Source organism: Eublepharis macularius, chromosome 2 (assembly GCF_028583425.1).
Source record: "Eublepharis macularius isolate TG4126 chromosome 2, MPM_Emac_v1.0, whole genome shotgun sequence".
In the NCBI taxonomy this organism is placed as follows: domain Eukaryota; kingdom Metazoa; phylum Chordata; class Lepidosauria; order Squamata; family Eublepharidae; genus Eublepharis; species Eublepharis macularius.
In genome coordinates this window covers 211,372,432-211,395,549 of record NC_072791.1, presented here as the reverse complement: position 1 = coordinate 211,395,549, position 23,118 = coordinate 211,372,432, and the positions used below count along the sequence as shown (strand labels likewise).

The 23,118-nt window shown below is 43.2% G+C and overlaps 1 protein-coding gene across 1 annotated transcript in view; it reads right to left on the bottom strand.

The window, feature by feature from the left end:
* Positions 1–373: 373 nt before the first annotated feature.
* KANSL1L (KAT8 regulatory NSL complex subunit 1 like) overlaps positions 374–23,118 on the bottom strand; it is a 55,387-nt gene continuing 32,642 nt past the window's right edge. Inside the window, exons 7-15 of the mRNA XM_054972871.1 lie at positions 20,430–20,540; positions 18,457–18,594; positions 16,539–16,657; positions 14,436–14,560; positions 11,600–11,651; positions 7,467–7,576; positions 4,596–4,749; positions 1,678–1,979; positions 374–1,583 (exon numbers count right to left, since the gene is read on the bottom strand). Coding sequence (XP_054828846.1) covers positions 1,731–1,979; positions 4,596–4,749; positions 7,467–7,576; positions 11,600–11,651; positions 14,436–14,560; positions 16,539–16,657; positions 18,457–18,594; positions 20,430–20,540 — 1,058 coding nt within the window. The 3' untranslated portion in view covers positions 374–1,583; positions 1,678–1,730. The remainder of the gene's footprint in view (positions 1,584–1,677; positions 1,980–4,595; positions 4,750–7,466; positions 7,577–11,599; positions 11,652–14,435; positions 14,561–16,538; positions 16,658–18,456; positions 18,595–20,429; positions 20,541–23,118) is intronic.

The following is a 23,118-nucleotide window of genomic DNA, read 5'->3' as shown; positions in this document are numbered from 1 at the left end:
ACCATGGTGGGGAAACTCATAGATTAATAAATCATCCAGATGTTCAGGGCTCTACTCTCACTCATACCTGCCTCTAGCATTGCTGCGCTCTTACGCTACACAAATTGTCTAAGTGGTTCTGTAAGACAACTCAGGAAGCAGCTGTGGAGCTATTCTTGCCATGTCCTGCTACAAGTCACAGACCTAAAAGAAATCCAGAGAGTAACTAGCAGACAGACAGATTCTCCATTTCCAACTCCATGACACGTTATGGACATGCCTTGTGCCAAGCCAATAGCATTATATTGATTTATGGGATTCACATATAACATGGGAGCTCGTAAAGAACACCCTGCCATGGTCCAATTGACAATTAGGCACCACACACCATGAATTCACTATAAAGAAATAATTTTTAATTGCAAAACCTTGCATTGAAAATGGCTGTTTAAGATATAGGCAAGATTCAAGAGTAATTCATTCACTGGACAAGTGTTCAAAAAAAGTTTAAACCAACATTTGCAGTAAACTACAATCTTAACAGAGGCTGTGGTGCTGAAATGCAACTGAATGTTTCCCCAATATTCAGTGTACTTTGAGTCCATGAAGGTATGGGGTGGGGAGAGACTAATAATCAGCTGGCTACCCGGCATAACTTGGTTGTACTGCCGTAAAGTTTCTTTACCAATGTTGCTTTCTTCAGTGCCTTCAACTGTGCCTCACGGAAGAGCTACTTTCACAGCAGTGTGTAGCCATTTTGAATGGGCACTGCTGAATGTGAACGGTAAGCCTGTACGACATCGTCTACTGTATCACCAGAGGATGCAAATAACATTCCAAACACTGTTATTTGGAATTTGGAGTATGCAAATATTTTTTCTTTAATGTATCTAAAATCGTCTTGTTTGTAATGTTGACTTGTTAATTAAATTTCTACTTCTCTATATTATGTACTGCCGGGTATGGAACAGACACTCGTGCTGCTCAGCTATAACCAAGTACACAGTTTTACATGTGTATAAGGCTTGGGGAAAGGTTTAAGCAAGTGGTGGCTTCCTCAATAACCTGTAATTGAGTGATAAAAATAAATTTTAAATTTAATATATATTTCAGAATAGCAGCTCCACCAGCATAGGATTTGGATGTCTCAATCCTTTCCGTTGTGAAATAAAGGGGAAAAATTATTTATGTTGATTTTCTGCTGCTCTGTGTAAAATGTTTAGGCTTTCCCTAGTGAGAGAATTCAGTAACTTTATGGTGCATCTCAGATGTGCAAAGGTTGATTCCTCACAAGGTAAAAAGCTTTACTTAAAGGGGGCAGTGTTTGGAGGCTACACAAGCTTACCAGCAACCCCAGCGCAATGCTGCGCAGCTTTTCTGAGGTCAGTTGAAATTGTTGCTTCACTAAATAGGAAAGCATTCTTTGCTACACTACATATGCTTGAACATCTGAAAAAAAGTGACGATTTTAAGATGCTGCTATAAGCGGTGGTTGCAGTTTAGGATCATCCATTTTTGACACAGAAGTGTTAGATTTCCAGACTGGAAGTATTTTCCTTGTGGTTCAGGAAAAAAAAGAAACTGCCCTTGTGGTCTTGTTCTGCCTGTCAAAAAAAAAAAAGACAAAACACGTGTGTGATAAGTATCCATATTCTGAGTCAGGCTGCTATTGCTTGTTTGGACAGGAAAATATTATACCTTGCGCATCCTTTGTCCAGACTGGCTTTCTCAATCAGCCCCATTCTTTTGGGTCACCTGGGTTTTCTTGTGCTGCTAATTCCCAAGGAAATGTGGTTGCAGTCTGCCACCTCATCAGCAGACCTTTTCTTGTGCAGTTCGTGGTGGTTCGGCAAGCAGAAGGCAGAGTGTAAAGGACAGTTCGAGTCACTGCGGGTGGTCACGGCATAACTTCCTTGATGAACTGAAATTCGCTCTTGGCTTATTAAAGCTTCTGCTTCTTTCTCCTTGAGTGGAAAAGTCCGATGTTCCCACAAAAGAGGCTGACGGGAACAAGAGAGAAGAGACTGAAGATGTTTACTAGGTAGAAAATGGTGATCACATACCATTCCTAACAATAAAAAGTAGGTGTGTGCAGCCCCCCCCCAAAAAAATCCCAATTAGGAATGTTGACAAACTAATTTTATGCAATTTTTATGGGTTTTCTCTGCTTACTTCTATTGCTTCTTTTTTTCTGACCCTAGTTTTACATTTTAAGCTTTATCTTGCCATGTAAATATATACTTAAGTTTAAACTCTTTTGATACGGCGTATTGCTACGTGGTAGGGCTGTGCTATTCGGGTTTCGCTTCGGGTAAAGATACCCGAAGCCGACCCAATTCGGCAAGCTTCAGTATTCCCGAAGTGGGGCCAGCACCAAATACCAAAGCAAAGCTTTCTGAAGCATTCGGAGATGTTTTGGAAAGCTTCGGGGTTTGTTTAAAGGGCCCTGCCGCTGCTTGCAAGCAGCGGCGGGGCCCTTTAAACATCAGCCCCCCCCCACCTACCTTGCAGTGGCTCTGGCCTGACTCCTTTGCTGCGCCGCCACCCGAGCTTGCGGAGTGGTGGGGAAGGCCGGAGCTGCCTCCTCCGGCTCTTCCTGCCCCTCAAATGGCCGCGGTGCACCAGCAGTGCAGCGGCCATTTGAGGGGCAGGAAGGGCCGGAGGAGGTGGAGAAAGCCCTTCCTGCCCCTCAAATGGCCGCCACGCCGCTACTGCGCCATGGCGATTTGAGGGGCAGGAAGGGCCGGAGGTGGCAGCTCCGGCCTTCCCCACCACCTCGCAGGCTTGGACGGCGGCGGCAGAGGAGCCAGGTGGCTCCAGGCTGCGCTGCCTTTTGCAGCAGCGGCGGCCCGCTGCCCAGCTGATGACCCGCCACCAGGTAAGTGGGTGGGGGTTGGAGGGGTCTACCCAGGGTTGAGTGGGGGTCTCCCCAGGGTTAGGTGGGGGGTGGAGGGGTCTCCCCAGGAGGGTGGGGGGTAGAAGGGATGCCCCAGGGAGGGTGGGTGGGGGTGGTGGGGAGTCCCCCCCCCTCACTTCAGTATGCTCCAAATCTTCACGGAGCATACCAAAGCGATTCCCGAACCCCGAATCCGAAGCAGCTTGCCACTTCGTATTTGTGGGTATTCCGAATCGGTTTCCCACTTTGGGTAAACCTGAAGCAGGAATACCGAATCTCCCCACCCGTGCACAGCCCTACTACGTGGTGTATATGCTGGTATGTTATGGCCTATAACTACAACAATAACAAACTATTACTACTGACTGTCCTCCAAATTTCAGGAAGAAATTTGACCCCCCAAATTTCAGGAAGATTGGACCCCATGGGCCAATTCTATGGACCCCCAAAGAAGGTGCCCTCATCAGCTGCTCTCCATTATTCTCTATGGGGGAAACTATCTGGGGGCTATCCATGGGGCTGAAAGGTGGTTTTTCAAGCAAACAAGGGAGTGGTTGGGGTCACCTTCTTTGGGGGGACCACAGAATTGGTGCCCAGGGTCCAATCTTCCTGAAACTTGGGGGCTCTTTAGAGGACAGTCAGGAGTAGGCAAATTTTGTGGAGTTTGGTTGAAAAATGACCCCCCCCCATCCCTCTCTGCAAAAAAGGCAGGAACTGCTGTTTCTTTGCAGAAGAGCCAAACCTTGTTTACTGAATTTTACAGGATAAATTTGTTTTAAAAAATGAGAACACTGAATCTAGTTCAGTATTCATTGTTTTGATCCAGACTACCTGGATTTCACCGAATCAGCCAAAATTTAGCATTTTAATCCGAATACTGAACCACATTACACACTCCTAATAGGTCTTCCTATGCCATTTGGCAACAAACTGGCTTGTGTAGCACATCCTCAAACGGACACATTCTAATCCCACCCTTTGAAGAATCACACCATTCTTGCTTCCCTTCTCTATCCTTGTGATAACCCTGTGTGGTTAGGCTGAGAGCAGAGGACTAGCCCAAGGTCACCAGGGAGCTTTATGGCCGAGTGGGGATCTGAACCTGGATCTCGCCACTCCCAGTTCAACAGACACTGTTACACTAAGTCATCAAACGTCTGCTTTGAAACCACCTGTTCCCAGTATGTTATATAGAGAACTCTGAGTGGCGGCTGAAACCGAGCGAAAGCAGCCTGCTGCAGCACTTTCGCAGTGGAGGCAAGTGCAGCCAGCTGATGCTCTTAGGGCCGAACTAGATGTAACAGTGATGCTGCTGCCATTTTAAAGTCGTTTAAAAATGCCACAATGGCTCAAGCCTGCCAAGCAGCATTCTTGAACACACCTTTTAAGTGCAAGAATGGGGGGGAGGGGGGGCTTTCAGCACTTGATAAGGCATGGGGGGGTATCAAGATCAGGCCCTTGCAGCATTCTTAAATCACTACATTTGGCCAACTCCTCTCCTTGCTAAGGTGTCAGCAGAGCTTAATAAACGCTTCCCAGCGAACATCGACTTCAATTTGTTAAGAATATGTTTAACATGCCACATTGTAGAACTTAAATTGATGCAATCAAAAACAGCTTGGCAAGACATTAAATCAATACATTTATTTTTCTTATGCCAAAAGGAATCTTCAGCCATCCACACAAACCCCACTATTATAAAATACATTTTTATTCTTACTTCTTGGTTTCTTTCTAATGACCGTGATACAGTCGAGCAGAGAGAACTGTCCATTTCTGAAGCGTCGACAGTATTTTCACCAAAACAGTGTGTGAAATCAGAGAGATCATGTTTCAGCGCTGTATCGTATCCCTCTGAACTTCTGCTGTATGTTCTAGAATGAAACAAAATAGAGCTCTAGTTTCTTCCAAACTAGATGGAGAATGAAAGTACGATACTCAACTATTTTAGGGGTAAAATACGTTTTTGAAAGACTGGCCAATACTGAAAGGCTCCTTTAGAAAAATGAAAGGAAGTCTCCCTATTTACATAAGACCTCTAAACAAAAGGAAAGCGTTTCCCTCACTGGAGGAGGTTCTACTGGCAAGGGTTGCTTCTATCAGTCAAGGCCACAGCCATTAAGAACAGCAAGATCTGACTCCAGTGATACCTTAAAGACCATCTGCACTCAAATCCTGCAGTTCTACTGCAGACCAACGCGGCTACTCTCTGAAGCCATTAAGAGGAGTCTCTTCCCCTTTCAGCAGAAAACTTAGACTCCCTGTAGTTAGCCAACTGCGATACTGGTTAATGATACCAAAGGTCTTGCTTACCTGCCAAAGTAAACTGAGAAAGCGCTCCCCTAGAGTTGATCTCTGGTTAATAACTACTTCAACAGTATCCCACAAATAAATATCTTCCTTTTGTATTGCCCAGACAGAAGTGAACATACATACGACGGGACAAAGAACAGAATGTCCATATTCCTCCTGAAACCTGAATACGAATGGGACTGAATTTGCTGTCAGCATGCCCTTAAACCACAACTTGAAATTGGAGCATTTGTGAAGGCAGGATGTTTGGCCCAGAGACCATGAGCCTTTAATAACGAGTGCAGATACAGAAAGAGACTGTTGAAAATACAGGGGACAAAACGAAATAGTTGCCCTTTTCCTAGGAACTGAGCAGTCTATGGGCAATGTGTGTGCCAGCAGGGGAAATGTGATTACCGGAGGAAGAACTGCAAAATGCCACGCTACAATCTTTATATATTTTCAACAATGGCTGTCAATCCAGCAGCAGTTGGGATAACAATGACCATTCTCTTATTAATATAGTCTCTTGTTGCGTGCACCCTTTCCCCCCAGACAAGCTGAACCATATTCTGCTATAAATTACTTTCTTTGTTCAGTTACTTGTTACTGGTTTTTGGTTCCTACAGTTGTTAAAGTAATAGATTTGACAGCATGGTGTTCATTCATTCTGTTCTCAAGTACTGAATGGTGACATTCCTTTCATAGGCCTCAATCCAAAGAGTGGTTTAAGCCTGAGTTTGTGCTAACCCACCAGAAATGCTGATTTTTATTTGTGAGATGATCTGTTTCAAATTCTGCTGAAGCTGCCTTTGTTTCAGCCATTCGTTTCAAATAGACAACAGTCTAAGGCCTGCTTGGGCTTCCCCAATTATTTAGAATCCGATTACAGCGACATCTAATTCTGAAGCCCTGGCCCCATATGGATAATAGAAAGGCAACAAAAGCCTCTGCATATGTGGGCACCCTCACATATGCAGAAAAATAGATTTGTGTGCCCAAATACAAAGAAAAAAACCCCTCAAAAAGTGTGATTGCTTTGGCAATCAAAATGGCAACTGAAATCTCGTGAGGCCATCTTGCAAGATCTTTGATGCCATTTTGGATTGCCCCCTCTCCCCACCAGCTCCTGCTTCACCTTCCCAGGTGACAGAAATTGGGAGAGAGGAAAATGGAGCTGGCAGAGGATTCTAGATTCCAAAATGCCTTGGGGGATCTTAGAATTCCAGATGCATGCTCCATGGAAGTTGCTGTAGGAATGGGGAATGCAAAGCTCCTTGAAGCTATTGACACCTCTGCACCTTGTCGACCCCTCTGGGACAGAAGCCAGCCCTGTGGTTTACCATAGAGCTGGCTGACCTAAAGAGGGTTGGAAGGCATCGAGAAAGACCCCGGTGAAAAACTTGCGCGGAAACTGATAGAGCGTGTTACGGGGCCGACTGGAGGACCTATGAAGTGGAAATGAAGACGGCAAAGAAACAGTATTTCTCAGCAGTTGTGTCAGCTAGTTCACGACCATCCCAATTGTTCAACATATCCAGACACCTTCTAACTCCTAAATGTGAACCTTTACAGTTCAAGGGACAGACAATTGCTAAGTTTTTCGCTGATAAAATAGCACAAATACGCTCTGATCTAGCTGCTAGCTGCAATGCAGACGAGATAGAAGAAATGCTTAATACACCATCTGCCTTACATTTGGACTCTCTGTTGTGGAGGCACATGTAGTCAAACAAGCAAAGCTTCCTTGGGCACTGTCTTATTTCCCTGTGACAGCTAGGGAATTGTGTGCTGGTACTCCTGGACCAGTTTTGGGTAAGAGAGGCGGCTAAGCTGAGGGTGCAGCCAAGGGGAAAGATGATGATGGGTTTTGGTTCTGAGTCACTGTTGCCAGTCTTCTCTGTAGCAAGAGGAGCACAAATGGTGGCGCCAAGGATTGAGCCTAGATGTCCATGTTCGCAAAACCACAGCTGAAACTAATTGTGGCTAGTCATCCAATTTAGGATTGAGAAGTTCACATTTCCCATTCATTACGATGCTGGGGCAGTTCAGCTTTACTGCATGTGCAGCTGCCGCCAGTACTGAAGGCAACGGGAAAACGTGCTCAGGCAGGCACGCTGCGTGAACAGTGAAACTCACCGGCACTGAATCCACAAGTTGGCACTGGTAAAATGACACAGCGACTGCCTCACAATTCGCAGAACCTGAGTCTTTGTTCTTGAAGGAACAAAGCAACACCCTCTCCTCAGCCCATAAGCAGTGAACAAGAACGGTTATACAGATCTGAAATTCAACCTGCCTGTTCCTTTTGGGCCACTGGCACTGCTCCCAGAGCGACCACCGTGCTCTCTCTTTCTCTTCATATTTTGCATGCCGTGAAGAATAGACGTCATCAGACACATCTTCCACCTGTATTTTAAGAGTCCAGATAGCAAATGTTATTAAAAGTGAAAAAGCAGTTTAAAAGGAAGACCACGGACAAGTTACCAGTGCAATACACGAATATGATATATATGGAAACATCTAGATAAAATCAAATCAAATGAATCCATTTTTGACCAATTAAGAACTCCCCAGAACACTGAGACATGACAAAAGATGACCAAGTATATTTTGTCCTTTAAAACAACATAAAAGCAGAACTGGCTGTTAAGACTCCAAGGGGAAGGAAAATGGGAAAGAACCCATAAAAGCAAAGTCCACGAGGTGATCAAATATATGGCTTAAATCTCCTCATGCAAACAGGAAAGAAATGAGGCAACAAAATGGTCGGAGATGTTTAGAAAAACAAGTAATAAAATAAGGTGCAATGTTAAGCAGTAATTGCCAGACGCATTAAGAAAAAATCTAAAATGCCATGCTGAAAGGTGTTTCCAGCTGAAAGATTTAAGAATGCATTTTGCAAAATTCCGCACATATATCTTACTTTGATCTTATCTCTGAAACCAAGAGCAATCAGAAATTATTCAGACTGCTAGATGAGGGCACATCTTCACTTTGACACCGTTACCTTCAAATTACTGAAGACCTTACAGTTCAACCTGTCAGTTTGGTGTAGTGGTTAAGAGTGACAGGACTCTAATCTGGACAACCGGGTTTGATTCCCCACTCCTCCACCTGAAGCCAGCTGGGTGACCTTGGGTCAGTCAAAGCTCTCTCAGCCCTACCCACCTCATAGGGTGATTGTTGTGGGATAACAACAACACACTTTGTAAACCGCTCTGAGTGGATGTTAAGTTGCCCTGAAGGGTGGTATATAAATTGAATGTTATTATTATTATAGGGTGTTGGGGCACTTCTGTTTGGGGCTTTCTAGACTTAGCCCAGAAGTTCTGAAAAGCACCCCTGATCAGCATTCTGGCAAGTTCTAAACAAAAGTTGCATACAGTGGTCCCTCGGTGCGGCCAGCTCCAAACCGTGGTCCTATAGTGCCTAGTGGCTGTGCTGTAGTGCTTCTTCTTGAGGGCTTGACTGCCTGAAACCTTTAACTTCACAGAGGTGGAGGGGAGTGGCACTAACCTGTTAAATGACATTTAAGAGGCTGCCCTGAATCCAAGCACTTTAATTACCTGAGCTGGTAATGGTATTCCTTCCTGACCAGGTTAAATTTCCCTATTTCCCTTATATTTCTCAATACACAGATGTCCCCCTCCCCAGGTATGCAGAAAACATACACCTTGTTTTTGAGCGGTCATCTTTCGTTGTGCTGCTATCCAGCATGAGAACATCCATTAGTGATAACTAAGAGTGCATCTTTTAATCGTCCCTCTAATGGCAATTTGTCACGCTGCAAGTTCTCACAAGCAGAGCCAAAGAACAATGGAAATTCTGATCTGACCATTTCATGAGAGAGGGAATTTTAAACTGTGCAGCCACCTTAGAGGGACAAATAGGCAAACGGGCACCTGAGTCTACTGCAGTGTTGTGCTTGCCAATTCCCACAAGCTGACAGTGTATCAGGCTTGCAGGCTCTGTACAGTATGGGCATCTGCCTGGCATCCGAGTACACTGAAGGCTAAGTTGGATTCTTCCTATCGTCAATCTTACATTTCCAGATTGTGAAATCTTTGGCACATCAATCCTTTCTGAATGCAAGCCATTCGACTGATTACACTCTCCTTCAGCTGAAGCAGAAACGATGGCAACATCAAGGCATGAGCCCATGAAGCTGCCTTACCCTGAACCAGACTCCTGGTCTATCAAGGTCAATACTGTCTGCTTAGACCGGCAGCGGCTCTCCAGGCTCTCCAGCAGAGGACTTTCACACAACCTCTCACCTGATCCTTTTAGCTGGAGATGCTGAGGACTGTACCTGGGGCCTTCTGCATGCCAAGTAGATGCTCTACCAATGAGCCATGCACCCCCCTCTAATCCTGCACCACAGGCATCATCTGATTTTGACCCCCCCTTTTGTTTATATTGTGGCTGGGGAAAAAGGAGGGGGCCACCTTCTTGAGACTCTGTGTATGAACTGTTGTTTGGTTATATGTATTTAAACGTTTTACTCATTGTATTAATTACTTTATTGTAACCTGCCCTGAGCCAGCCTGCAGGGAGGGTGGTCTAAAAATCAATACACACATACATAACCCTCCCTGAGAACCCAGAAATAACACTTAATAAGCCTGGCCAAGTGTTCGGTACAGATATTTCAGCCAAATTTTATGGCAAGTGTATTTGAAAGTAGCTTCTGAGAAGGGACGGGAAGCTCTGTGACTGTTTAAAAGTGAATTTATCTGCAAAATATATTATGCACAGTTGTCCAGGTTCAAAGTGCCACTTCAAGTCATTTCAAGCGACTGTGCATAACTTGTCTCAAATGTCATCATCAAACTTAATTGATGTTAGTATGAGAATTGGCCATTGGAGCTCCTCCTCGTCACTGGAGGAGTGAACCTGGGCCAGGTTCCTCCTCCCAATTGCAATGTAGAGGGGACCATGCAGATGAGCTGTTTGTTCTGCCGCTGGGAAGAGGGAGCTCACAGCAGGACTTGAGATGGCAGTGACAGAAAAGATTGCTTAGAAAAGGGCACATTTTAATATGGAAACACAGCAGGCCAGCACTATGAGAATACAGAAAACAGAGGAGATGCCAATCCTCCGGCACTGGTCCTAGAAGCAGTATCTGAGCAGGGGCTGCTCCTCTTGAAGAAACCAGCATGTGATTCAAGAAGGGGAGTTGGAGGAAATGTGTTCAGTAGCCTTGGAGGCCAGTCCTGGGTATCAGTCCGCACGGCTCCCCGAAATGGAAAACAGGAGAAGAACCTCTGAACTTTGTTCTAGTCTGGAGATGTCCAAAAGGGAGAGGGAGCTGGATCTCTTCTGTATAGGCTGTGTACACCAGAGTGTTGAGGTCCCATTCTACCTTTCTGTGCTGATTTAGCTAGTCTGCTATGGAGCAGAGAATTCTCTGACTCTTGTTGCCGTCTGTGTTTACAAAACTGAAAAAATATATTCCCGTCTACTAGCTCCATTCTATGAAGCATTTACTGTGATATTTTGTTCTCTGTAAGGCATGCTGCTGATGTTTTAGGCACTTCAGAGCTACTAGTGATGGGCAGAGCAGAGAAGCCAAGAGAGTTTCCATAATGACTTAATGAGATATCTCCTCTTCTTCTCATTTCCTTTAATTTTCTGATATTCCAGCCAAGGAAAGCAGGCGGAGGAGGAAAAGGAAGGAGGTATAGAAAAGAAAAATAGGAGGCAAGAATCTAGAAGGTAGAAATGAAAATCTGGGAGGGTTAAGGGGAACAGCAGGCAGGAGAAGAACAGAGAGGTCCCTAATCCCACTGGCGGACACGATAAACTCCCTTTTCATTTGTATGGACCTGCCTAGGGCGCAAGGAAAGGAATAACCCAGCCTAGACTCCCTCCTCCACAGACAGGGAAAAACAATAGTTATGTCATCTGATAACCATAACACTCTCTCTTGGTAATTTAAATGTATTTCAAGCTAGAACGAAAGAAAATACGGAAGCTTTGAGAACAGCATTGTAAGCAAGCACTAAAGTGTCCAATGTTCACACGCTGAGACCGCTAGCCTGCATAACTTCTATACTTGGGACACAAACTAGAAATAAAAGAGAACTACTATACAGATGCTATTAAATTTTATTTTGTGAAATCAGACTGCAGGAATTAAGATTAGAAGAATAAAGATGTATGCTTCAGCCAACCAGAATGCAAAAGAAACATGTATAGATGTACTATATGATTACTACAACATAATTAGGGATCAGGGACCTATCAGCCATTGCTTTAGGATGGTATACATGGCAGGCATAACACATGCTTGTATTTTGTTAAGTATGTTCTAAACATATAATACAGAAGTATTACCTAAACCATCACCTTTCACTTGCTAAGGGATATATTGACTACAAAATGGAAGCAAAGTTATAAATCATCCAAGAAAAAAAAAATCCAGCCTACCTTTTCATCTTCACGGAGACTTCCCAAAGGTGCAAAGCTCACAGTCCTCCAGCTGTTGGCGAGAAAAGCATCTTTAGTGCAGGGGGATCTGACTAGAATTCATTTCCTTTTGCAGTGTGAAGAATGAGTTCTCGCAACAAATGCACTTATTTGGCAAATGGACTAATTAAATCCGCTTGCGCAGCTAAAACTTGTGTAATTCAGAGCCACTGGCTGAAAGTGAACATGAATTTCTCTTTGGCCCCTAGCAAGGCAGCATTTTGCTTGTGAGCATGCTTACCTGTGATGACTTTTGGCGCATGTCCCAAAGGCAGGGGTGAGCAAGTGCCTTTCTGCACACATGCAGCTCCCCCCCCCCGCCCCAAAGTGTTGGCAGCAGGGAAGGCAGGCAGGTGGTAACTGCTGATCTGCCTCTTCCTAGTGCCACACAAACGGTTTCATAGCTTTTCTGAATTACAGAGTTCAGGGAAGGGCTCATAGCCCTCGTGTCCCTTGTTTTATCCTCACAACAATCCTGAGAGGTAAGCTGGGCTGAGAAGAAGTGACTGCCTGTGAGTGTCATGGCTGAGTGGGAATCTAAACCCAGATCTCTCCCAGTCCTAGCCTGGCATTCTAACTATTGTACCACACTCCCCCTGCATAATAATGGTTAGTGACAGACTCAGGGCCACAAATAGCCAGAACTATACGTTGGGCTGGGCCACAGAGCTCAGACCCAATAATGGGATCTCTCTCTCTTCAAAGATCTCTTTCAGAATCCAAGTGCTACTGCCTCCTTTTCTACTGTAATCTGCTCTGGCTTTAAAAAAGTTCAGAGCTCTCGGTCACTGACAGGATGTCAGAGAGGGATGGACAATTATTGAGGACCCAAAAGTAGACTGTGCACCAGCTGCGAGAGAGGACAAAGAAGATTTCTGTCTCCGGGAGCTGATATCAGGTGTGAAACTGACATTGATATCAAAGCCGATGGGATGGGATCCAAGCTCCTTTGACAGAGCAAGGCCTGGAGCTGAGAAATGCAATTTCCAGAACCTTACTTCTTAAATGGAGGGCAGCAAGGACAACATTTTGGGTTCCTCAACTAAGCAAAGGCACAAACCCATGGCTATCAGGAAGTTTGTGTCCTATCTCTGGGATTGCAAAGCAATCACGAAAAAGAAATACTTATTTGTGGGCATTCATAAAATTAATATAGGATTATGAAAATTATAATTTACCAAATGTTGGGCCACTTATAGTTACGACTATATCTGAGTTATCTTTATGGAATATCAGTGTAAATTTATTGAATATCAGCCTAATTTATTAATCCTTTGCTCATGTCCGTGGGACTAAGCTCCCACCGAACATAATGGGTTATTTTAAAAACAAGCTTAGAGAAGATCAAGCTGTATGAATCAGTCAGCGATGTTTTTATTGTTGTTTTCTTCAGCACTATGTCAACAGATTTTGCCACTCTTCTCACCTTCCGATGCAACAGAATAGCAAGATCTGCAGCATTTCACTGACGAAGATTAACATCACACCTACTGTGAACATGGAGAACTGAGGTTGAGAAACAAAGGGATGGAGCAAGAGTACATTTCCCACCAGTGGAAGAGAACTTTCTTGCTTCTCCCCTCCCACTGCAGCCCACTGATCTCCACAAAATTCTGCCCCTGGGGAAGAGGAGACCCTGATGGATATCATGAAGGGGGTCGGCAGCAGGAAGGGGGAATCGGTGGAAACTGCCAGTTAGATCCAACCCAATAAGCTTGCAAGGTCAACTGAAGAGCCAAGTCACACATTATCTTCTTAACAAGGGAATACACAGGAGGCCAGAATGAAGCGATGGAAACAGTCCCTGCATTCCCTCCCTGAGGAAAGTGCCGAGACCCAATCCCAGCAGTAATTTCTGGTTGCCAAAGGAAGGCAGCTTTACAAAAGATGGCTCTAGCCAAGGGCCAATCTGTGAAGCAGCCCTCCTTTCCCCAGACTTACATGCTATCAGGTGCCAATTACTTTTTACTATCAAAATATTCTGTTAATATATTTAGTTGAGGCTTTAAAATAGAGCGACAACCCATTTTTGCCCATAAATGGGTTGGGCGGGGGGGCAATTTGTTCAAGGGAGGCAAAACGTACCCTGAACAGCCCTATTCTCTTTTGGACATTGTGTCTCTGCTCTACTGCTGTTTCAGTGCCTTCCCCCCCACAAAACAAAACAGGCAGTGAAATCCTAAGCAGAGTTACTCCAGTCTAAGCCCACTGGGGTAACTCTGCTTAATATTTCACTGAGAGGGTCCTTTTTTTCCATGACACGAACTCAGCTACTCACAGATCACATGGCAAAGATGGTGACATCACAGAATCAACAAGGTATCTCCGTGTGGTGACATTAGTCAGGGCAAGCAAAGCCAAGCTGCCCTTGTTCTGAAGTCGAGCTCTGGCTCTAAGGCCCAGATGTGCACTTTGATGTCTCTCCAACCCCATGCCCCACGGAGATCGATATAGCACAGACAGGCATCATCTGCACTCAGTCATGCCAAACTTCATCCCCTCCGATTCTTCCTGTTTGCTGTGCTGTCCTGAGGCAGCCCCATCTCAGCACGACGGCAGGGCAAAACAGGGAGCGCTGGCCTAGCTGCCGAGGCAATAGCAATGCAGTCCTCCTCTTTGTTGCACCCTTTTGGGTCCACCCTACCTCCAATTATCAAAAATATGGGGCATTTTTCCAGAGGTAGGGTGAAAGCCTCCACGATGACACGGCCTCCCTCGCCCCACTCAGCTTGACTTTAAAACAGAATGTGCTTCTTGCAATAGCCCAGTGAATGAAAACTAAACAAACTAAATGTACCTTGGAGTGAGAATCTCTTTATACTGCAGCTTCTCCAATTTAGATGGTGCAACCAGCGACATCGGGATAACTATGTTATCTATGTCATAGGAACTCTCACTTCTTAGTCTCCGTCTTGAATTGAGCTGTTTAACAATTTGGGGAGATTTCGTGAGCTTATGGTATGTATAAAGTTAAAAGGATATTTTGATGCCTTAGAAGTAGTGAACAAACCAGCTTTTAAAATGTCAAAAAATCATTATGTTTATTGGACAGAATATTTTCACTATATCACAATATAATAAACTCTTTTTAACAATGTGTCACTTCTTTTTCTGTACAGCATAACATCAGTTGCTAGTTTGTTTCTTAAAATGTGATCTTAATGTCATCTTAAAATTCATCATTCTAATTACATCTCATACTTTCATTAAACCATCTGTCTTATTGGGGAGGGGAGCCCTGACCTGGACAGCCCAGGTGAGTCTGATCTCAGAAGCTAAGCAGGGTCAGCCTTGGTTAGTAATTGGATGGAAGACCTCCAAGGAAGATCAAGCTTGCAGAGGCAGGCAATAGCAAACCACCTCTGTTAGTCTCTTGCCATGGAAGCCCCACCAAGCCATAAGTCAGCTATGACTTGAGGGCACTCTCCACCACCACCTTATTAGGGGTGTATTTTGACTTCCAGTGACATGCCAAAGACAGACATTCTTGCTGCCATTAATAAGTTTGGTATCACTTCCCAGAGTTGTATATAAACCATTCTAAGAAAGTTCAGTTTTTAAAAAATTAGCTTTAATGTATAGTTCAGTTCTCAGTACATTTAATATAATGCTTGAGATCATTTTCCAAAACATCGAGGCTTTTTCACAAGATCACCACTTATGGCAGAAGTCTCCATTCTTCTTAGAACAAAACCAACACCCACATTATGATAAATTCTGAATGTATTCTTTTTAGGCTATACAGTCTGTTCTCATTTGTATTAGACTTGCTGATTTAAACTAACTTCTCCTTTTCACCAGTGCAATTCATAGATATAGGGTTTCCTCATTTAACGTATACAAAATATCCTTGGTCAAATATGGCCAAATGATTGTCAAGTATTTGAGCCCAAATTTGATTAGAACAAAAGAAATCTTGGAATTACATGGTTAGCCTAAGCAGCAAAAACGGTTAAAATGCCCTTTCTCTTCCCTGTAGTTGCTATCAGATGATACTATAATGCGATAAAAAGAAAAGTTGCCACCATGGAATCTTTGAATGGCATCCCAAACCCCAAGTGGAATTTTGACAAATGTAAATACGTCTATCACAGGGAAGGATCCTGAAAAGTTAGTCCTTGTTTTGAAGGTTTTTTTTAAAAAGTGTATAGAAATTGTCCAGATGTTTCATTTGTGCTGGAAAAAAATGCCATCTTCATATACATAGGTTCTTGTTTTTAAGGTAGTTTATCTTTTTCATTTAAATATGACCTCATCCATTTAAGAAACATAAAATATTGCACACTACAGTAGCAAAACTAAATGCAGACTTTGTTACTGACAGGCTTTCTTGTAGTTGAATCGTTTTAAATTATGCTTACCCCATCTAAGTCTTAAAGCCAACAGGCTGTTAGACCAGAATAATTTTAAATAGCGACAAGCTTTTTTTTGTGCGGTTATACTCTGAAGGTTTAGCAGAAGGGCCCTAGCTCCTCTCCAAAGCAAAATGTGTGTCACTTTTGCTGCAGCTGTTATGCAACTCAAATCCTAGAGCAGCAACTCCTGGCAGTGCTATGAAAAACACTGCGCTGGTCAAGGCAGGTATGGGGGTGTGAGAGACTCAGGAATGCCATCTCGCAGCACAATTCTAAGCAGACTGCACTCATCCTCCTCTTGAATTCTATTCAATGGTGCTCAGTCCTAAGAAAACTGTTCTTAGGATGGTATCGCTGGTCATGTACAAAGCTTTCACATAGGTGGGGCGCCTAAGTGGAGGGAGCATTGCCCTGGAGCAGAATGTTCTACCCCTACGTGCCAGGGTTGGTTAGCGGACTGCTATATCTGTGGGCCTTGAGGCCACACTTTGTGTCACATCGCTTGACTGGGCTGTCAATCACCAAGAGCACTAGTCTCAACATACCTGTGATGATACACTGTCACTAGACCGACACATGTCGCCAATGGCAGCTCCTGGAAAATGGTTGTGGGATTCCTGTTGTTGCTGGAAGGAAAACGTTTCAAATCTATTGTGGCTTTCTCCTGTCATTAAAAGAAAAATTCGATTCCTTTATTCAGGGCTTTTTTTCTGGGAAAAGAGGTGGTGGAACTTAGTGGCGGAACTCAGGACCGCACAATGACGTCACTTTTGGTCAGCTGGAACAAGGGGGCAGTTTTTAAAAGTTTATATCGCCCTTGGTGAAAATGGTTACATGGTCAGTGGCCCCACCCCCTGATCTCCAGACAGAGGAGAGTGTAGATCGCCCTCCGTGCCGCTCCAGCCGTGTGGAGGGTGATCTAAACTCCCCTCTGTCTGGAGATCAGGGGGCAGGGCCACCAACCATGTGACCATTTTCAAGAGGTGCCAGAACTCCATTCCACTGCCTTTATTTATCGGTAAGTGAAATTCTAAGTAACCAATCAATTATATATATTTAAAAAAATGAGAGCCTATATGGTGAAGTGGTTAGTGTCAGAATAGGATCTGGTGGACTCAGGTTTGAATTTTGCCGTGGACGGTTGCTGGGTGACCTTGGATCCACCCCTCTCTCACAGCTTAATCTAACTCACAAGGGTGCTGTTGTAAGCATGCAATGGAAGAAAGGTGAATGATGTCGTAAAAGGTTTTTGGTCCCAACTGGAAACTCTGTTTCCCTTTAACATTCGTATGTGAGATGACTCTATTCTGAACAGGCCACAGCATGACTGGAGGGAGGATTTCAAGTTGGCCATGACTGAATTTACTTTTTCATTCTAGAGTCCCAAATAAGATGAGAGTCCAACGGAGCAGGCTTTTGAGTCCATTATCTTGATTTTGGTCCATCTTATATCTATGGGACTGAATAGTTCTCACGTTTGAGACAAAATGGAGGAAAACATCAATATAAAATTTTCAACATGGCCCCATCTGTAGATACCTAAAGCTGGAGATTGGGGCCATGAACAGACAGGTGTTTCTACAAACATTATAAATACCTCTGTTTTGCAGAAAATTCTGAAATGAAAAAAGGGTGGTTCGATCCCCTCTCAAAATTATAAAAGGAGTGCCAGTAGCTTTAAGAAACAAATGCTCTCTGTGGCTGTTGTTAGGAAACCACAACAGTATTGTCAAGCCTTGGTTTCCGGCAGAAAACGGCAGGGTGAGGGGGCAGGACCCTTTCTAGGGCTGCTTTGGCCTTTGAGGGAGGATTCATCTGGGCCAGGCCAGGCAGCAACCATTGGGAGACTTGATACCACCCGAACTGCATGACTCCCCAAGGCCCAGCTACTTGCTCCTCTTCAACAGCAGCCACTCGACAAAAGTCGAGTACAAAGACACTTTGCACCAACTTAATTGTAGAAAACCCCTTGATTTAAGCTGAGTTATTCACACAGAAGTGATGATGACAACAGTCAAGTGCAGCGATTCAGATAATCTCTGATGCACGTAAGTGGGACGACTCCTGTGCAGGTATGTGAGGATTCTGATTAAACTACATTACAATTAGCTTTTCAGTGGAAAGATGACTGGTGATGTAGAAGACTGATTTTTTTAAAAAAAATGTTAGAATGTGTGGTAGTTGGAGCCATGCACTGTAAATCACTAGCTCCAAATATTTAAATCCTTCTTGAACTTTCAGTGTCATGCAGGCTGCAGCCATTATTTAGCTTCTTTTGTATACGGGGAAGGATCAACTGAAAAAGGGAAACGTTTATTAGCACGCAGTGCTTCACAGCTGGAAAAGAGGCTGTTTTATATGAAATGATCCACTTTGAGCCGTAGCCTGTTCATAAGAACCATCTCATTATGAATAGTGTTTTGCTTTAACATATCGCTTATTTCTTAGACAAAAAAAGCTCACCAATCGCTGTTTCGCTTAAATGTCTTTTCTTTCTGCCTTCTGGTATTAGCGCAGGTATTTCCAATGAAGCCTGATGGTTGGAACTGGGCTGATATCCACAGCTCCACTGCCGAAGAGAGGCTTTGTACTGACTACATTCTACAAGGGAATAAGCATTCTTTTATTACTCTTTCTTCTCTACTAAAAATAAGAACACAAAAAGGCTAAATACATGCTTGTGAAATTTCAAGCTACTGGCAGTCAGAAACACAAACACACCAAAGTGGTATGTGGATGATTTTTCAAAGTGGATAGATTTAATTCATTCTGTTACCACTTTTATGACACACATTCTGTAATTTTTATAACAGCATATGTACATCTCCAACAGTGACTTACGGTGAATGTGTACAAACAGCTACATCAGAAACATAAGATAAACCATAAAAGCCATGATTAGTTTTTATTTTAAATAAGACATGAATTAATATGATTTTTTAAAAAGCATTAAATCAGGAGCTATCTGCCATCGACAGATGGGATAAGTTTAGGATTGGTAAAAAACATCAAGAGTTTGGATGTGTTCTCGGACCCAGATTTATGATTAGAGAAAGCAGGTTGGCGCAGTGGATAAAGTGTGCCTTCCTTCTATTAATTCTTGCTTGCATGTTGTCAGCATTGCCCTTTGTGGATGTCTCTGATGTAGCCAAACTGATCCATGCTACTGTAAATTTCTAGGTCGAACAGTTGTAACAAACTGTATGTGGGGCTGCCATTGAAGACAAACTGGAAACCCCAATTCACAAAGAATGCAGCTGTCATTCTTTTAATTGGGGCGAGCGGCTGTGAACGCATCGTGCCTGATTCTGAAATATTCAGTCATTGCTTATCTGCTTTCAGGCTCAACTCAGAATATTTAAAACCCTTCATGATCTGCAACCGACACTTCTAAAGGATAACATCTCCCCTCCGGGTGCCAAATTAAGCTCTTCTAGTCAAGTCCGGCTCGTGGTGCCCTCCTGTGGATTTGTGTTCTCCTCTGTTCAATTCAGCTTATTGAGACCTCTGCCTGCTGGAAGAAGTTAGGTGTGTTCCATTGTTGCTGAACTGCATAGCTGTCCTATTTCAGCGTGTTTGGATTTAGACAATAGTCAGGATTGGGCAAGAATGGTTATACATTTTACCGTACACTTTTGCTTGTTGGTTACGTGTTCTCTAATTGTATTGTATTTAAATTTTTAATTAAAGATACAGCTTTTTTATCTTTAAGATTGACAGGCCCCTGCACAAAAATGGAAAAGTACAGTATTGCCTTCAATAGAGGACTGGATTGTGAATATGATGGAGTTAGCAGAGATGGCTAAACTTACAGCTCTGATCAGAGATAAAACAATGTCTACTTTTATGGTTAACCAGAAACCCCTTACTAACTTTCTGCATGAGATGAGAAAAAACAAACTGATGATTTGTGGATCTGATTTCTAAGAAGATAAATTTGGGAAAAATAAACAGAAAGGGGGCAGTATCAAAAAGGTAAATTTTCACAGTATCAGAACTACAAGCGTAATGTTTGTGAAGATATGACAGGTGTAGAGAAAAATGGGAAAATATGTATTGTTTTTCTTTTTTTCTCTTTAATTTTTGTTCTCTTTTCTCCTTTTCTTCTCTTTTTATGCTTTCTTTTCTTTGCCCTTTTATTGGGCTTTTAATTTTATCAATAAAATAAAAAGTATTCAGATCAAAGACTGACAGGCCCCAACTTCTGGGTATTCTGAAGAACAAAGAGGAAAAATGAGCTTCAGTCATTTGTTTCAGCTGCCAACTTTTACTCTCACATTTACAAACACAAAATCGACTAGGTCCCTTCCTTTTAAGAATGAAAGCTGCATGTCACCCTCAGGTTATGTACCCTATGAATTCTCACCAGTTAAGAATGTACATACACAGGAGAGAAACAGCATAAAAAGGGGAAATGAAAACACTGTATTGCATACCATTAGATGGAGACATTTCACACTCCAAGCTAAGGGCAGAAGTTTCAAAAGGGTCACTTTTGATATCACGCTTCTGAAGCAGGGCTTTCAAATGTACATGAAGAGGAATATCTGAAAAAGAGAGAGATAAGTTACACACAAATAAATAAAATTTCATACCAAAGTCTGTCTACAGCAACTTGTATGTGCTTTGAATGTGCATTTCATAGCTTATCCCAAGTACTAATTCACAGATTAAGAGCCTGATAGCCAGGTTGTATACAGCCATAATCTGCAGGAATTTCTGCAGTTGTGGCAGGATTTCTTCTCTTCACCTGATGGTGGGAATCAATCGGCTGTAACAGAGACAAATTCCAAGAGTTCCAACCTGTAACAAAGTTGCATATGAACCATGTCACTATTAAATTAGACATCTTCACAATAAGTTTATGAATTGCCAAGCTCTGAATTTTCCTTTGTATTAACACCTTGTTTCTTGCTCTCGCGTTGCTGAATGGCTGAGGAAGTTAAAAGATTTTGCAATTTCTTTTTTAAATTCATTCTCTCTTCTCATGTACCTGCTCTATCAATCTGACAATTCAATATGGCTTATCATCTCACATAAGCCAGAGGGTTATCCCTTCAAATGCAGTAAAAAATTATTCGTAACCCCAGAAAATATTTCAAATTTCTGGACGTCAGCAGTGAAGTGGAGGTGAGGTTCCACTAGAATTTTGTGAATGCATAAGGATGGATAAAACTGCACTTATGAAAAACAGGATGAGATTTCTTCTTTGTAGTCTCTGTGCACCGCACAAACGGAAACAGATTAGCAACCTCACCAACATGACAGTAGAGAAAAATACCCTGAATGGCCTTACTCTGCCATTCAGGATACAGTGCCTTACAAAGGGGGAACGTTAAGACCACACGATTACCTTGCACAATTTTGGTATCAGGACCTGTCTGCTGAAGGATGTGGCCATTGTTTTGACCCTAGTGCAATGGTTCTCAAACTTTTTCTGGCCACTGCCCCCTTGCTACCATAAACTCATCCCTAGTGTCTCCTACCCTACCCTATACAAAAACCATTATTCAGAATAGCAGTTTGCATGACCCACTGAGGAAGATGATAATAAAATTCAAAAAAGTAACAATTGATCGCACATCTAAAATTGTCCATGATGATAGTTTCTCAAGACATGGTATACTGGTCTGACTAGAGCACTGGTGTCAAGTTTACTAAAAATTCTAACAGTTTCTACCAGATTTCATCACCATGCTGCCCACGTCTCTACTGGGAATTTGAAGAATGTCATGGTGGAGAACAGGACCTCTTATGCAGTATCGTCTTATGTATCTGTGACTCCACAGCCATGCATGATAAATCAATGCCAGTATTCACTGGAATATCATGGCGCTGAACCGCCATGACACATGAGCTCTCTGATTTCTTCTATTATGAACCAGCCCCTTGGGACTAACCCGTAGCTGTTGCATCACACAAGGCCACTTCATCAACCACAATATTTCACATGCAGCAGGAGGCTAGGCAGCTGTGGCATCTTGGGGCTTCTTTCCTTGGTCCTGTGGTCTATCAGCCCCCTTCACCTGCTGCACCTTACATAGCTATACAATAACAGATCGGGGAGAAGAGCAGACAGAACTAGAAAGAAATAGTTGGAAGGAGCCACAGTGGTCCTTATTTCAATGGGTGATTTATAGTGCTATCCAAAGTAGGGGTACACCTTTCTATATCTGTTGACATTAATGGACTTAGGGTGTAGCTCTGCTTAGAATGGCACTATTTCAAGTCTATGTCAAGACTGCCTCTCTTAGCAGGTTTGAGCAATGTGGCAGAGGCAACAAAAAGTCTTTGCTGACTTTTCAGACAGTAGTTCCACATCATATGCTAATGGAGAAGCAGACTGTTGCTCGTGCTAGGGGTGCCTCCTTTCAGTTACATCGAGTTTGTTAGCTGGCCCCCTACCAACCCACCTATGCCAATTCATGCCACTGTAACCTCCAGATTGGACTGTTACAATGTGCTCTATGTGAGGTTGCCTTTTGAAGACATCTTGGAAGCTCCAACTGGGGGGAGGATGCAGTAACAAGGGATCAGCCACTCGGAACACACCGCTCCAGTGCTGTGTTACCTATTTACTTCTGGGCCCAATTCAGACTGTTGGTTATTATCTTTTCTGGCCTCAGACCCTCATACTTATTGAACGGCATCCTTCAGTATATTCTCCTGCACCATTTAAGCTCTTCGGACAGCTTCCTCCTTGTGAAGCCCTCCCTTAGACTGTCTGCACAGCCACAGATAACTCAATGGCCTTTTCCTTGGTGGGCCTAGTCTTTTCAAATGACCTGCCAGAGCAGGACATGAGGAGTCCTTCCCTTGCTCCAGTTAGGATGGCTTCTAAGGCAGTCCTCTTCCAGAAAGCATTTGGTGCTGGGTGAACTTTTCCAGCAGATCTGGCTGTAAGTTTGTTGGTCCTGTGTATTCTAACTCTTGGGTATGCAAAGTCTGAATGCTTTTAAATGAGTAAATTGTGTGTTTTAATCTGTTTCAAATTTGTTATTTTATGCCTTTGCAACCTGATTGCTATGTTGTACACTGCCTTGAGCCCAAGGAGATAAAGTGGGATAAAAATCTTTTTAAAAATACAATAAATAATGTTTATTCAACATACGCGTTACGTGGTTT